Source organism: Microcaecilia unicolor, chromosome 12 (genome assembly GCF_901765095.1).
Source record: "Microcaecilia unicolor chromosome 12, aMicUni1.1, whole genome shotgun sequence".
Lineage (NCBI taxonomy): Eukaryota > Metazoa > Chordata > Amphibia > Gymnophiona > Siphonopidae > Microcaecilia > Microcaecilia unicolor.
The window spans coordinates 73,673,912-73,688,298 of record NC_044042.1 but is presented as its reverse complement, the minus strand read 5'-3'; the positions used below and the strand labels follow the sequence as shown (position 1 = coordinate 73,688,298).

General features: G+C 42.7%; 1 protein-coding gene across 2 annotated transcripts; it reads left to right on the top strand.

The window, feature by feature from the left end:
- The first annotated feature begins 2,811 nt into the window (after positions 1 to 2,811).
- Positions 2,812 to 13,649, top strand: LOC115481529 (keratin, type I cytoskeletal 47 kDa-like). 2 transcript variants are annotated; one of them, XM_030220736.1, is made up of 8 exons: positions 2,812 to 3,472; positions 3,899 to 3,981; positions 4,355 to 4,511; positions 7,254 to 7,415; positions 7,515 to 7,640; positions 8,438 to 8,655; positions 10,929 to 10,987; positions 13,288 to 13,649. In XM_030220736.1, exons 1-8 carry the CDS (start codon positions 2,885 to 2,887, stop codon positions 13,374 to 13,376), a joined length of 1,482 nt encoding a protein of 493 aa, XP_030076596.1. In that variant the 5' UTR covers positions 2,812 to 2,884; the 3' UTR covers positions 13,377 to 13,649. The 2 variants fall into 2 exon arrangements, with proteins under 2 accessions (XP_030076596.1, XP_030076597.1); XM_030220737.1 differs by lacking the exon at positions 10,929 to 10,987.
- Positions 13,650 to 14,387: the final 738 nt, after the last annotated feature.

Below are 14,387 nucleotides of genomic sequence, written 5' to 3'. Positions count from 1 at the left end.
GGCGATCTCGCAAAAGCGGCGAAATCGGTATAATCGAAAGCTGCTTTTTTGACACCATCGCCGCTTTCCCGTCGCCAAGCTGGCGAAAGTTCAAGGGGGCGTGTTGGCGACAAAGCAAAGGCTGGACATGGGCGGGCATGGGCGTGGCTACCAGATGGCCGGCTTTTGCGGATAATGGAAAAAAAAGGAGCATTAATCAGTATTTCGCCGCTTTTACTTGGTCCTTTTATTTTCATGACCAAGCCTCAAAAAGGTGCCCGAACTGACCAGCTGACCACCGGAGGGAATGGGGATGACCTCCCCGTACTCTCCCAGTGGTCACCAACCCCCTCCCACACTAAAACAATAAAACTAAAAACCTTTTTTGCCAGCCTGTATGCCAGCCTCAAATGTCATGCCCAGCTCCCTGACAGCAGTATGCAGGTCCCTGGAACAGTTTATGTTGGTTGCAGTGGACTTCAGGCAGGTGGACCCACGCCCATCCCCCCCCCCCCCACCTGTTACACTTGTGGTGGTAAGTGTTGAGCCCTCCAAACGCCCCTAAAACCCACTGTACCCACATATAGGTGCCCCCCTTCACCCATAAGGACTATGGTAGTGGTGTAGAGTTATGGGGAGTGGGTTTTGGGGGGGGGGGATTTGGGGGGCTCAGCACACAAAGTAAGGGAGCTATGCACCTGGGAGGTATTTGTATGTTTTTAAAAAATGTTTAGAAGTGCCCCCTAGGGTGTCCAGTTGATGTCCTGGCATGTCAGGGGGACCAGTGCACAACAAATGCTGGCTCCTCCCACAACCAAATGCCTTGGATGTCGCCGGGTTGGAGATCGCCGGCATTTTTTTCCATTATTGCTGAAAAACAAAACCGGCCATCTCAAACCCGGCGAACTCTGGCATTTGGCCGAGCTAAACCGTATTATTGAAAAAAAAAGATGGCCAGCCATCTTTTTTGATAATACGGTTCCAGCCAGCTGTAGCACCGCCGGCGACGTTCGATTATGCCCCTCCACGTGTCCTTCTACTGATGACACATTCTGGATCCCTACCACCCTATCTATGTAGCGGGTCTTCTTCAAGAGAAATTTGAAAACTTTAGAGTAGATTTTAAGCACAAAAGGCAGTCCTATCTTTGCCCGCTTAGTTATGCCGATGCTGGCGCTGAATATTCGGCTGGCACCTGCATGACTTCCAGGTTGGCGGCTAACTCTGATAATCAATGCTGGTGCCCAGACATGGCCCGGACATAGCCTAGGTAAGATTCAAAAAGCAACCACCAAAGTGGGGAAACTGAATCCGCCACGAGGAGAAAAGTTAAGAACAAAAAGTAGCGTGATCAACACGACACTTCCAAAAAGCCAAGAAGATGAATAATTAAAGGTAGTTCTTTAATGAAGGATGAGACTCGACACGGCACCGTGTTTCGGTGAACAGCGCCTGCCTCAGGAGTCTGTATGTTGTCAATGCCAGTAAATAGAACTGAAGAAAGAACAAACCAAATCAAGCCTTTAAAAAGACTAATGGTAAGTGTACCAGGCAGTAGGTAAAAGAACCAACGAGACTGTGAGGAAAATCGAATGCAATGAGGGCCCAACAAGAAAATTGCTGTGTCAGGTTAGATTCAACCTGCAGCAGTCAGCAGCTTTAGCATGAGGATACTTTTTCTTTTCACTAAGGCATTTCAGGGCTACCTGGACTAAGTATTCCTCTCAGTTCTTGCCTGATTCTCTTTGTATTAATGTTGTCCCTTAGTTTTTAAAGATTTATGTCTGTACCCTCGCCTTTAACTCAAATGTTGATTGAACTTTGCAAACCGCTTTAAACTGAAGTTCATGAAAGGAGCTATAGCAAATATATACAAACTAAAGTAAAATTGAACAGCAGTTCACTGCTTGTTCTACCACGGGGAGCACAGTTTTCAAAGACATTTGATTGCTCTAAATGAAAACACTCCTGCTCAAAGCACAGGGTTCTGAAGTTCACGATATGCATACTTCTTTAACTTAAAAAAGATGAGTTCTTCGACTATGTTTAGATTGGAGCAGGAAAATAACCTATGTACCTTCGATTTTCAAACACGTGCATTGTTTTATCCCCAAATAGTCACAGGCAGAAATAGTAGATGTGCACGAGGCGTATTTTCAAAGCACTTAGACTTACAAAGTTCCGTGAGTAACCTATGGAACTTTGAATGTCTAAGTGCTTTGAAAATGAGACCCATAATATGATACAGTGCAGGTCCCATTTGTAGTCAGAAATTTGCAGTTAATACTCAGTTAAAGCTACCTATGTAAATGTGTACATTTCAAAATTGAAGGCCACTGAAAATCGTATCATGATTTATGTTCATGGCAAGCAATTTTCAAGCACTAAGACCATTATTTATCATTCGCTTGCATGTCTGAAGAGGGCATGAAATTTTGTCTGGGAAAAGAAGAACTCCAGCTGAAATGCTGGTTGGGAAAACTTGATTAACATGCACCGGCTTGGAATATGAGATAAAGACTAGTGCCAAAATAGAAAAAGGGTGGATAAAGAAAGATGACTGCAAGCATGTGTGGATGAAATAATGACATGAATGCTAAAAAATAGAATTACTCAGCTTCCCCATAATCAGACTAGGGAAGGCGATATATAGCAAAAGTTTCACGCTGCTGCACCCATGTTACAGCCAATAATAATGAACATCCTAAGGGCAAATGTACAAATAAGCTTATTAATAATGATAATTGATCTATAGGCAAGAGATAATAAGCTGGCACTAAAGGAAATTGGACTGACACACCCTTCCAGTTTTATATATATAAAAGCTAAAGGCTAGCCACACATCACACTCCCCTCTGGAGCTACATTTCTACTCTTGGTAAAGGTGCATCTATACTGGGGCACAATGGCTTTTCAAGCTGGCAGTGTATCGATTAGGAGAGCAGGTGGAAGCATAAGTGGGCAGCATGGAGGAGATAGTTTGTGGGGCCAGGGAGGTAGTGGTGGACATGTTGGAAGCCAAAGTTTGAGAGTTGGTGGTAGTCATGGTGGTTGGCAAGCTGGATCTGGTGGTTGGCAAGCTGGATCTGGTGGTTGGCAGGCTGGATCTGGTGTTGCCCATGCTGGATCTGTTGTTGGCCATGCTGGATATGGTGTTGGCCAGGCTGGATTTGGTGTTGGCCAAGCTGGATTTGGCTTTGGCTTTGACCAAGCTGGATTTGGTGGTAGTGGATTTGGAGATGGTGCTTTTGGTAGTGTCCAAGTAATTGGTGGTGAAGGCCTTTTTCCTGGTAATGAGAAGGAGACTATGCAGAATTTAAATGACCGTCTAGCTGCCTACCTGGACAAGGTGCGTTCCTTGGAGGAGGCAAATACTGAGTTGGAACGTAAAATCAAGGAATGGTATGACAAACACCGCCCTGGATCATCCACTGGTGGACCGGGTCGTGACTACAGCAAATATTACCAGGCTATTGATGATCTCAACAAAAAGGTAAGGAATCACAGCAATCACTGTATATTAACCCTTGTTTTAAAAGCAGCTATAACATAGTAGCTATTCAACCAAATGAAAATAAACGACCCCATGAATTTAAAATAACTCACTGACATCAACCATACTTCACTGGTGACTTTTAACAATTATCAAAATTTTGCATCTGGTCCATTACACGTAGTTATGTAGCTCAACCTGAGTAAAGAAAAATCCAAACATAACCATTCCTTTTACAACTTTGACAGGTGAGAGAAGAGATTATTAAATGCATAAATAATCTGTATTAATATGTGTGAGAGACAATTATCCAAGCAAATATGTGTTTTTTTAGAGGCTGTTTTTGTAAACTGGAAAGGAAAACTATTAGTCAGTCTGTACCATCAGACACTGACATCTTTCTCTGTGCATCCTCCTGTCTTCTAGATCATTGATGCTACTATTGATAATGGTCGAATAATTCTACAGATTGACAATGCCCGGCTGGCTGCTGATGATTTCAAACTGAAGTAAGTGGAACAAGCTATTTTGATAATACTACATGTCTAAACCACATCATGTGAAAGAAGAGTTCCTTAAAACTGAAAACAGCAGCCAAATCTATCTCCTTTCTCTGTCTAAGCGCTTTGTATTAAGGTCACCAAAACAACATTTGAAAACGCAAACATTGCCATAAATCCAATGACCATAAATTTATGCAAGCTCAAACAGCAAAGGAAAGTTTGCATGTAACATTTTCTATACTGCATTTCATGCAGCACCACAGGGCTGAGAATCCAGAATTGATGTTTATTGGGAATTAGAAAAGGGGGGGAAAAAAATGAGCAGGTAAATTTATTTCCATTCTAAATCATTTTTTTCTTTTTTGATTTCCTTGCTCAGGTATGAGAATGAACTGGTGCTGCGCCAGAGCGTGGAAGCTGACATCAATGGTCTGCGCAGAGTCCTGGACGAGCTGACCCTGACTAAGTCTCACCAGGAGATGCAAGTGGAGAGCCTGACTGAGGAACTGCTCTTCCTCAAGAAAAACCATGAAGAGGTACGAATACTTCCTAATTTCTTGCAAGATACTCCTGGGTGCTGCCGATATTAAGTGGCTATCTGGTTATCTTAGGACAGCAAAGAGGCATTTCTAATGTAAACAGGCAACTGCACAGCCACCATAGCTGAATATTGGTGGCACTTGAGTAACCCCCTGTGGTCACTCCAGACTCGGATATGCAGTGCTAGTGCTGTGTCTGGATGGGGGTTGGCGCTGGATGTACAGGTCAGTTCATAGCAACCAGCGTTTAAAGAAATGCTAACTGCCATTGGGTGAATATAGTCCCCAGATTAGACTGCAATTGAATATTCCCTTTAAACACATTTTAAAAAAGAAAACCACACATATTACAGTTTTCTTGGTGCACCAATTGGGAATATTCCCAACTGTCCTTAGCAAAGGTACCCATGAACTTGACATATGCCTATCTGCAGACACCCCACTTCTTTCACTAGGGCAGGAATAAGGCATAGGTAAACTAGGCACATGCCTAAGACCCACATGATTAGGAGGGGCCTGTCAAATGGGTTGGTTCCATGGCTCCCAAGGAAGATTTTTTACCTGGCAAGTAAGCAAGCTGGCAGAAAGAGAATTGGGGTCACAGGGACCAGAACTCCCCCCCCCCCCTTTCTATGGCAGCAAAAATTGGGAAGTGATACTTCTTACCTGCTGCTTCTTCCTCTGAAGTCAGAACCATCCAGAACCCCACTTTGGAGAGTTTTAAAATGGAAACACAGGAAAGTTACATGGAAGTATTTTTGAGACAAATAGGAGGGAATATTTTTTTCACTCAGCGAATGGTTGGGCTCTGGAACTCTTTGCCAGAGGATGTGGTGACAGTGGTTGGCATATCTGGGTTTGGACAGGTTTCTGGAGGAAGAATCCATGGTCTGCTATTGAGACGGACATGGGGAAGCCACTGTTTCCCTGGGATTGATAGCATGGACTGTTGCCACTGTTTGGGTTTTTGTCAGGTGCTTGTGACCTGGCTTGGCCAATGTTGGGGGCAGGATTCTGGGCTGCATGGACCATTGGTCTGACCCAATATGAGTATTATGCTGACATCATATCATATCTCTGTTATTTGAATTTCAGTGCTGTTAAATGTGTATATTTCTGATTTGTCCTATTATTAGGTTTCATTTCCCATTTTCAAGTTGACCTCATTTATTGTATATATATTTGGTCATTTTACTATTGTTCTGCTGTTAACAAAATTGTACGTTTGATGTTAAACTGTTCCTGCTGTACACCGCCTTGCGTGAATCTCTTCATAAAGGCGTTAATAAATCCCACCAAATAAATAAATACTTATGTTGGTGCTGGGGAGTGGCCCTCATGTCTGTTTACTTAATCCCTTCCCTGTCTTCCACCCAGTTTTCTCCTAGGTCCATAGGCTCATTAACTCACTCAAACAGAACAACAATGTGAGGGGTGGTGGGTGGAACAGCAGGCCATAAACCCTGATTTAAAAGGATCAGTGTGGAAGGCTGTCACTGTGTGGCTTCTCTGAAGGCTTACCCAGCCCCTATTTTTATAATGTTTTGGAGGCCATTTTAGTAGGCTTGAGCAGTGTTTATACAAATACTTAAAAAAAAAACCAGTTGTTATCATTTACAGCTGCTCATGTGGACTTAGGCTTTGGAGGGGTGACCGAATGGGCAACTGTGCCTACTTCTCTGGTGCTATAAATGCCTCTTTCTGCACCCATAAGAAACAACATAAAAATAATCTCCTCATGAGGGCAATTTTCAAAAGCCATCTGAAGATAAAAATACACACAGGTGGTTGTTTTAGTGGGCGTTAGTGTCATGACTTATTGTTTAGACCTGAGGTTCTCAACCCAGTCCTCAGGATACAGCCAGCCAGCCAGGTTTTCTGGATACCCACAATGAGTATGCATTGAGACTACTACTACTACTACTATTTAGCATTGAGAGAGAGCTTCATACAATGGGGGGTAGTGCATGCAAATTTATTTCTTGCATATCCTGAAAAACTGACTGGCTGGGTGTGTCCCGAGGACTGGGTTGAGAATCCCTGGTAGATCATGCTTGGCAGTTTTCAATGTTCCAAACCTTACAGTAGCATAAAATATAACATAACAAACATCATTAAAATCTGGGACCAAACACATTAGAAAACAGAAAATCAGCAAATCTGAAATCCAATAAACATGACTACTCATTTATATGACCAAATAGCCAAGCCTTTAGTGATTTAGAGAAGATCCGATTGTCTTTGACTGCAGCTGCTCTCTTCCACACCCCAGAAGTTGATGTCTAGGCAAGCACCTACCTTTCTAATGGTAAAGCCAATCCTATCATGATTGGTTTATGCATTTCTTTAAATTTGCGTACTGGTTGAGTAGTGGATGGGATTAATGCCCCAGTACTATGACTGGGCTCTCCAATGCCTGGAGCATGTTAATTGCTCACTGTTTGCCCCCCCCCCCCCCCCCAATTCAAATCAAGATCCTTGGCACCATCCCTCTGTCGTTAGCTCTAGGCTTCCTGTCTTGGAAGGCTGGGTATGTAACTTGACAAGTGCACGATTTCAGGGTTCCTTATGTTGTATATGTTATATTATCGACAAACTGTGATATCTTCATTACTTGTCCTCCAACAGAAGATCAAAGCTCCTGGATAAGACAATAATACCTGGTAATGAAAAAGAAAAATTCTCTGTTTGGCACTGCATGCCTGCATTTAAAGACATTTTCATTTTCTCTGTTTCCAGGAGGTGAAAGGTCTGAAAGGAACCCCTGTTGGAGATATAGATGTACAGATGAATGCCGCAGCAGGTATTGATCTTACCAAGATCCTGAATGACATGAGAGCTCAGTATGAAGGTTTAGCTGAGAAGAACCGCAGAGAAGCTGAAGAGCAGTTCCACAAAAGGGTGGGTGATTCTTGTCTGGCCTACTCTATCAGGCAAAATTGATAGCAGAAACCCATTTGATTATCAAGAAATGTAATTTCTTTTCTTTTGTCCTCTCAGAGCGGTGACCTGAAACAACAGATTTCGAGCAACCTTCAGCAAGGTCAGACCAGCAAAACCGAAATGACAGACCTCAGGCGTTCTCTTCAGGCTTTGGAGATAGAGCTGCAGTCATTACTTGCCCATGTATGTGCCAACTCACTTTGGACAGCTTTTGTAATGCAAAGTTTTTGAAAAATGAAGCCTTTGTAAGCAGGCTAGCAGAGGAGGGCATGAAAAGCAACGCTTGTGCACGCATTTTCTATCAGTGTTTGACTGGACTCCATTAAAAATTACCTCACTCTTGTTAGATTGATCATGTTCAGTAGGGTTGGTCTATATTCCACCTTTCCAACCCCTACAGCTGAAATTCTCATCCCTTCGAATGAACAGATAGATTGAACTAGACCCAAATGCTCTGTTTACATGAATCGACAAGTGCTAACCAAAAAAAGGTGGAATAGCACATGAGTTTTCAAGACCACTCAGGTCCCTTCTTCTTCAGATGTGATAGAGCTGTAGTATTACCTTTTCCCAGCAGCATGTCTTTCGTCAATTTTTAAACTCTTCCAGAAATTTCTGAACTCCAGTACACTACTGCAAGGATGCAAAGGAATGCAGAAGAACTGATTTACATGCTACTCTGCGTTATGTTCTGAGCTTTTCTTATTTTAACTGGGCATTTTTTTTTTATTATGCATTTTCTGAAGTTTCCTTTAAGTTCTTTATGGCCATTCTTTACTTTTTTAAGTTACTTTGGTAAAGCATTTTTCTAGGAGTTGAGAGGCTCATACTGAAAAAGATTCACTATTGAAAATGTAATGGCTATAGGAAACATTATCCATGCTTGGTGAGCATACAATCTATATATCTCATGGGCAAAAATTGTGCTTTATCTGTTTGATGGGCATCTTCCTCTTCCTCTTCCTCTTATGCATTGACAGAAAAAAACTCTGGAAGAAACCCTAGCGGAAACAGAAGGGCGCTTCTGTCTTCAGATTGCGCAGATGCAGGCTACGATTAGCAGCATTGAGGAGCAACTGGCAGCCATAAGAGCAGACATGGAGCAACAGAGCTCGGACTATGAACAGCTGCTAGACATCAAGACCCGGCTGGAGAAGGAGATTGAGACCTACCGACGCCTGCTAGATGGACAGGGAGGGTAAGCAAAAGGCACTATTAGAAAAATAATCCTTTCAGTTCCTAAATTTCAATTCCAATGTTATCGCAATGAAACCTAAGCTCACGTGGCTGCCCTTCTTTGGTGGTATGGTTTCATTTGGACCTGATATTTAGAAGCTCTTCTCCAGTTTGACTACTGTAGCCTTTGAGTTAAGAGCTTGTGCCTAAAGGGTCCTTTTACTAAGCTGCAGTTAAAAGGGGGCCTGTGCTAGCGTCAGCTCATGATTTTTATGTGTGCTGAGGCCCCATTTTACCGCAGCAGGTAAAAGGCTGACTTTTTGTTCTCTCGACAAGAAATGGCCATGTGGTAAATGAACCACTTACTGCGTGGCTATTTTTTTTTGGGGGGGGGGGGGGGGGGTAAGGGCTCCTGCGCTAACCTGGTGGTAACCACCGCAGTACATAAATAGAAAATATTGCTGGAGCGCCGGAAATGGTGTGTGTTGGAGGTGGGAACTACCGCCGGGCTCCTGCAGTAGCCTGGCAGTCGTTCCGGATTGGCGTGCGGCAAGTCCATTGCCACTTGCCAACCCTTTAGTAAAACGGCCCTAAAGTTCGGTGTGTCCTTCAGACTTATGCTAGTATTCTATAATGCAATTATATAATTGCCTCATCCTGGTGCCTAACTTTATGTGACCTATAGAGACTTATCCCCTACCTGGAGAGTGCAGGGTGGTGCATGGGTGGAGCATGAGAAGTTTGAGAAATGATTCAGGCGGGAATAAGGTCGCCCTACATCATCAGGATAGTTATCTAGATAGCAGGACCAAATATCGCCACTATTCGGACACCACCTGCGCTGACAGCTATATCCTGATTTTCAGCACCGGCCACTATCCAAATAGCTTATAGTTAAATACCGGAGTGGACATTTTTAAAACATGCAGACCGAGGTGTTAAATATTGACCCATTTATTTTTACCTGCATTATTTAGGAAAACATAATTGGGTGAATATTCAGCCCGTGTCAGACAGTACTTTTTAAACGCCATCTGCCATAGGCTTTTTATTCCCAGTTATTGAGCGCTGGGCTGTACCTGGATACCACTGCTGAATAAAGTTGCTGCTAGTACTTATCTGTGTACTGGAGGTATTCAGCCTCTTTGCTGTCCAAACTGTATCCAAACGGTTAGCCAGTTAGTGGACTGCATACCACCATTAACCAGGTAACTCCTGGCTCTGTCCTTCAGCCGCCTCAGCAGTACCCAGATAGTGTCACGGGAGTCCGAATAAATATTAATGTCACTGAAATTCCAAGTACGGATCCAGTCAATAAAACTTACCCAGGTAGGATCTGGATTCCTCCTGAATAACAACCCCAATACATTTTAAGTTATAAATTTGATTAGGGCACATAAATAAACTGAACCATGTATGATTTTTTTTTTCTTTCATATACACACAGACACAAAGCATTCAAACTCAATATCAACACCATTTGACTGCTATTTCTTCAGAAGCAGCAAAGTCCATGGCTGTGAGCACTCAATATTTGTCCCATAGTAAATGACAGCAGATGTAGCCCAAATGGCCAATACAGTCCACTTTGGGTAGACGTGCATGTAAATTCCCATTCAGAACCCAAAACCAAGTCCCCCTTACCTAAGCTATTAAAGTAATATCAATTGTCTTGTAGGATTGTCACTGCCAGTCCATGTCAAGGCAAGGCACAGTGGCCTAGGTGCAACCATGACTAAACTAGGCCAAGAAGTTTGAACATGGCTCTCATGACTATATACAGCTTGCTGAGCAAGCCCCAGCTTTGTCCCACTTCATGCAGGCTGTTGTAAAAACAGGATCCATCTCCTTGCATGGAATGGAAATAGATGGCATTGATTTGTCTTCTTTCTTTTGACATGGAGTTACATGGCCATCCAAATTTTAGTTTGTTAGAAATTCATTCTTCTTTTCAAAAAGAGGAATCTACTTCTGGTATCCTGAAGACCTCATAAAATTCCTTTGTGGAGAACATGAAGGATTCTTTCATTGTACCACTGAATATTAACTACTTGTAGTTGCTTACTTAAAGCAATGATTATATTACTGCACTCTCTCCTAGATAGGGTTTGGTCACAGTTTGAAAATATCAATATTATGATACAAGAATTTGAAAATATATTTGCAAGTTTCAGGACACTCACGAATACTTACATGGTTATGGCCTTTTACTGACTTGCACAATCATGTTCAATTTTTAGTGCCATTAATAAGAAAATAGGAAACACATTTCAAATCTTAATTTCTGCGTTGCAGGTCAGGATCTAGCAGCAGTGGAAGTTCCTCAAGCTGGTCCTCGGGCCAAGCTGCTAAAGGTAATGAGCTTCTGCAGGGGCTCAGCCTAGCATAGGTGTAAGGAAGAGAGGGCATTCCCCCCTCCCACCCAGGGCTGGTGGTAGACATTCAGGGGCCCAGGGCAGAAACCGGGAAGGGGGCCCAAAAGCTGGCCTTCAGCCTATGCCTCCTTTAGCTTGAAGCAGGTTTGGTATCCCCTATAGTATGGGGGCCCAGGGCAATTGCCCTGTTTGCCGCCCCCTAACGCCGGTCCTGCTTCCTCCTCCCCCCCCCCCCCCCCCAGCATTTTGTTGGGTAATGCAAAAAATTACTATGCCCCTCCCTTGGAGAAATTCCTTCCTACACTACTGCAGCCTGGCGTTTCTCAGCCTCGACGCCAGGCCTGTTTATAAATTCAGAGCAAGCCATTAAGAATTTGTAACACCGTTTTTTACTACTAGGATGGCAGGACTACAAACTGCAAAACATTTTGCGCCGGACATCAAATAAAAATATGGAGACTGATATTCAAAGGGTTTGAGATAGGGCATGTTTACTAAACTACGCTAACCAGGTAGTGCATAAATTAGTGCATGAACACAGTAACCTGACATGACAGTTAGCATGTGCTAATTCACATATTTTTGAGTGGTAGATACTTATTCTGTAATGGAACCTAGGCTCTTTTATAGAATGCTAACGTAATCCGCTATCTGCATGCCTAACATTTAGCAACTCACAGTTACACCAGCCATAGACCTGGCTAAATGCGACAGGGGCACGCCTAACCTACAGTATTCTATAAGTTGCCTGTGTAAGTGGAAGCCCCACCTAAGTACCGCCTATGCTCCTCCCCTGTGCACGCCCCCTTGCAAATACACACTGTGTGTGCTAGGTGGCTATTTGGAGACTAGCACATAGGTGCCCAGCTAGCATTTACATGAGTATCTGCTAATATTCTAAACATTTACCTGTGGAATGCACGCATAAATGTCTGCACCTGTCTAGGTTATACGATTCCCTTCACCTGCTTAGTGTGTTATGAGGTGAGAAATGAGCAGGGAACGGGTATGAGCTACGCATTGTGGTTAACCCAGATGCATGTTTCTCTACACTTACCACGTGGTAAAGTATCTTCTGTGTGGCAGCTGTATAGGGACATGTTGTGGGAACAAGAGAAAGCCCAGGCTCTGCACTTAATTCACATTCATTTTTGTATTTTATGCCATGGTAAGTGCAAACCTTTACCACACTTTAGTGAATGGACTCTTTGAAAATTTACTAGGGCTGAAAATTTCACTAAACTCCTAAATTTAAAGGTGCCTAAACATTGGGTGGCAAGAGAGGCAGATTTAGGCAGGGGAAGAAAAATTACTTTACTGCTCATTTTCAGCAGTAGACACTTTAATTAGGATCATAAATCTAGGCAAATAAATAGCAGACCTAAATTTAGAAGTATAACCTTTTAAGCTCCTAAATATAGGTGAATTTTCATTTGAAAACATAGGGGGTAACATTTAACCTTAAGTGGCCAGTGTTTTTTTAAACACTGACCATCAGGGTGTTTTTTTTTAAATACTTCTTTATTTAGCACCAGGCCTTACCCAGACACCAACAATGAATATTCAGGTATTTGGCATTGGCTAGCAATTATCCAGGCACCACCAATATTTAATGCTGGTACCCCAATAGCTATCTGGACAAGGTGTGACAGCTATTATACTATCCTAACTTGCTCAGATATTTATCTGGGTGCCACGGCTCCACCCCAGACTGCCCTGGCAGTACCAGGATATGGGCTAATTGTACAACATATGCACATATGTTATTGGACGAGGGAATACAGTATTTCTAGGATGGGTGGGACAAATTGCTTGTTCTTTTGGCCGCTGTCGGTGATAGGGTGCTGGGCTTGATGGACCCTTGGTCTGTCCCAGCATGGCGATGCTTATGTGCTTATGTACTAATATTTGTGCACGTATCACACACATAAATGTTTAGAATAATGGCATTTATGCATGTATGTGTGCACATACGGTACACATATCAATCACAACATTTTGCCTAAGCGCCATTCCTTCAATATGTATTTAACTTGCATAGTGCGTATCTCCAAGGGGGCATACACTTTTTCTTTAATGCCACTGAAAATACATGAATAAGTAGTTTTTATACGTTTAATGGCTGCTGCTAAACGCTGAATATCTAACCCTGAAAATAAGAAGCAAGCGATACTAACAAAATAAGCTCAAGTGCTCGCTATCTACATAGGTGAAAAATGAAATACGCTTTATCAGACATTGGAAGAGCGCTGTTAACGTTCTGAATCTTTGATTTTTAGTACCAAACAAGGTTACAAAAGTGAGAACAATTATTGAAGAGATTCATGATGGAAAAGTCGTCTCAACCCGGGTTAAGGAAGAGTCCTAATGGAAAAGTTATGTCAACCCACTAGAAGGTTGCTGATTTGGAGAAAGGGAAGATATCATGCTGCATTCTTCCTTCTGAAGCCAACCTACATATCTGCAAAGGAGACGCCTGACCACTTTCCAAACTGGCTGCCCTCTCCACCTTCCACCCTCTCTGGAAAGATCTACTGCAAGATTTAGAATTTTCTTTTTATTTTAGTGGGAATCTTAAAATGAAGTGCTTCTCATTTCTCTTTGCTTGATGTTTCAATAAACTTTCTGCTGCAAATTCTAATTTGTCTCTTTATGGTTATTTATTTATGGGTTACTTATATCCCACATTTTCCCACTCAAGCAGGCGCAATGTGGCTTACAGAGAATTAAATAGAAGTACAAAGTTAAAACTTAGGCAAGTATACAAGAAGCAAATAGGGGAGGAGAATCTAACAGCGTGAGCTAGGCAGGGTAAGGGACAGGGGATGCATCAATCAGCAGAGTAAGTTGGGGAGTAGGTCTTGGCAAAGAGGCATGTCTTTAACAACTTCTTGAAAAGGGCATGGTCCAGTTGAGTTTTAAGGTGGCGAGGTAGTGCATTCCAGTGCTTGGGACTCCAATAGCGGAAGGACGAGGCGAAGATCGTCTTGTACTTGACACCCTTACAAATTAAGGAGTTAAGGAGCAGATCTTGAAAGCAATGCACTCCTGTACAGGTAGCCAATGAAGTTTAAAGTGCAGTGGTTCAGCGTGAGCAAAGCGTCTTTCTCTAAGGATGAGTCTCGCCGCAGTGTTCTGAGCCGTTTGGAACTTTTTCAATAAGTAGGCCTATGAATGGGCTATGTTGGCATTGCCACGCTGCTTAGTAAGCAGGGGGAAAAGATAGCAGATGTAAATTTGAAAAAAACTAGCAAATACCAATCACCACTTTACAAATTTAACAAATAGAAATAAAACAAATATGGAAAATAAGATACCATTTTATTATATTAATACAGCCAAAACCTCCTTCCTCAGGTCAATACAGTATACTGCTGTT

What these genes read in the sequence shown, in the direction of transcription:
- LOC115481529 (XM_030220736.1), top strand. Translation starts at nt 2,885, where the DNA reads ATGGCTTTTCAAGCTGGCAGTGTATCGATTAGGAGAGCAGGTGGAAGC. An exon ending in GCTGATGATTTCAAACTGAA is followed by an intron (nt 3,982 to 4,354) that starts GTAAGTGGAACA and finishes TTCCTTGCTCAG; the next exon opens with GTATGAGAATGAACTGGTGC. An exon ending in AAGAGCAGTTCCACAAAAGG is followed by an intron (nt 7,416 to 7,514) that starts GTGGGTGATTCT and finishes TTGTCCTCTCAG; the next exon opens with AGCGGTGACCTGAAACAACA.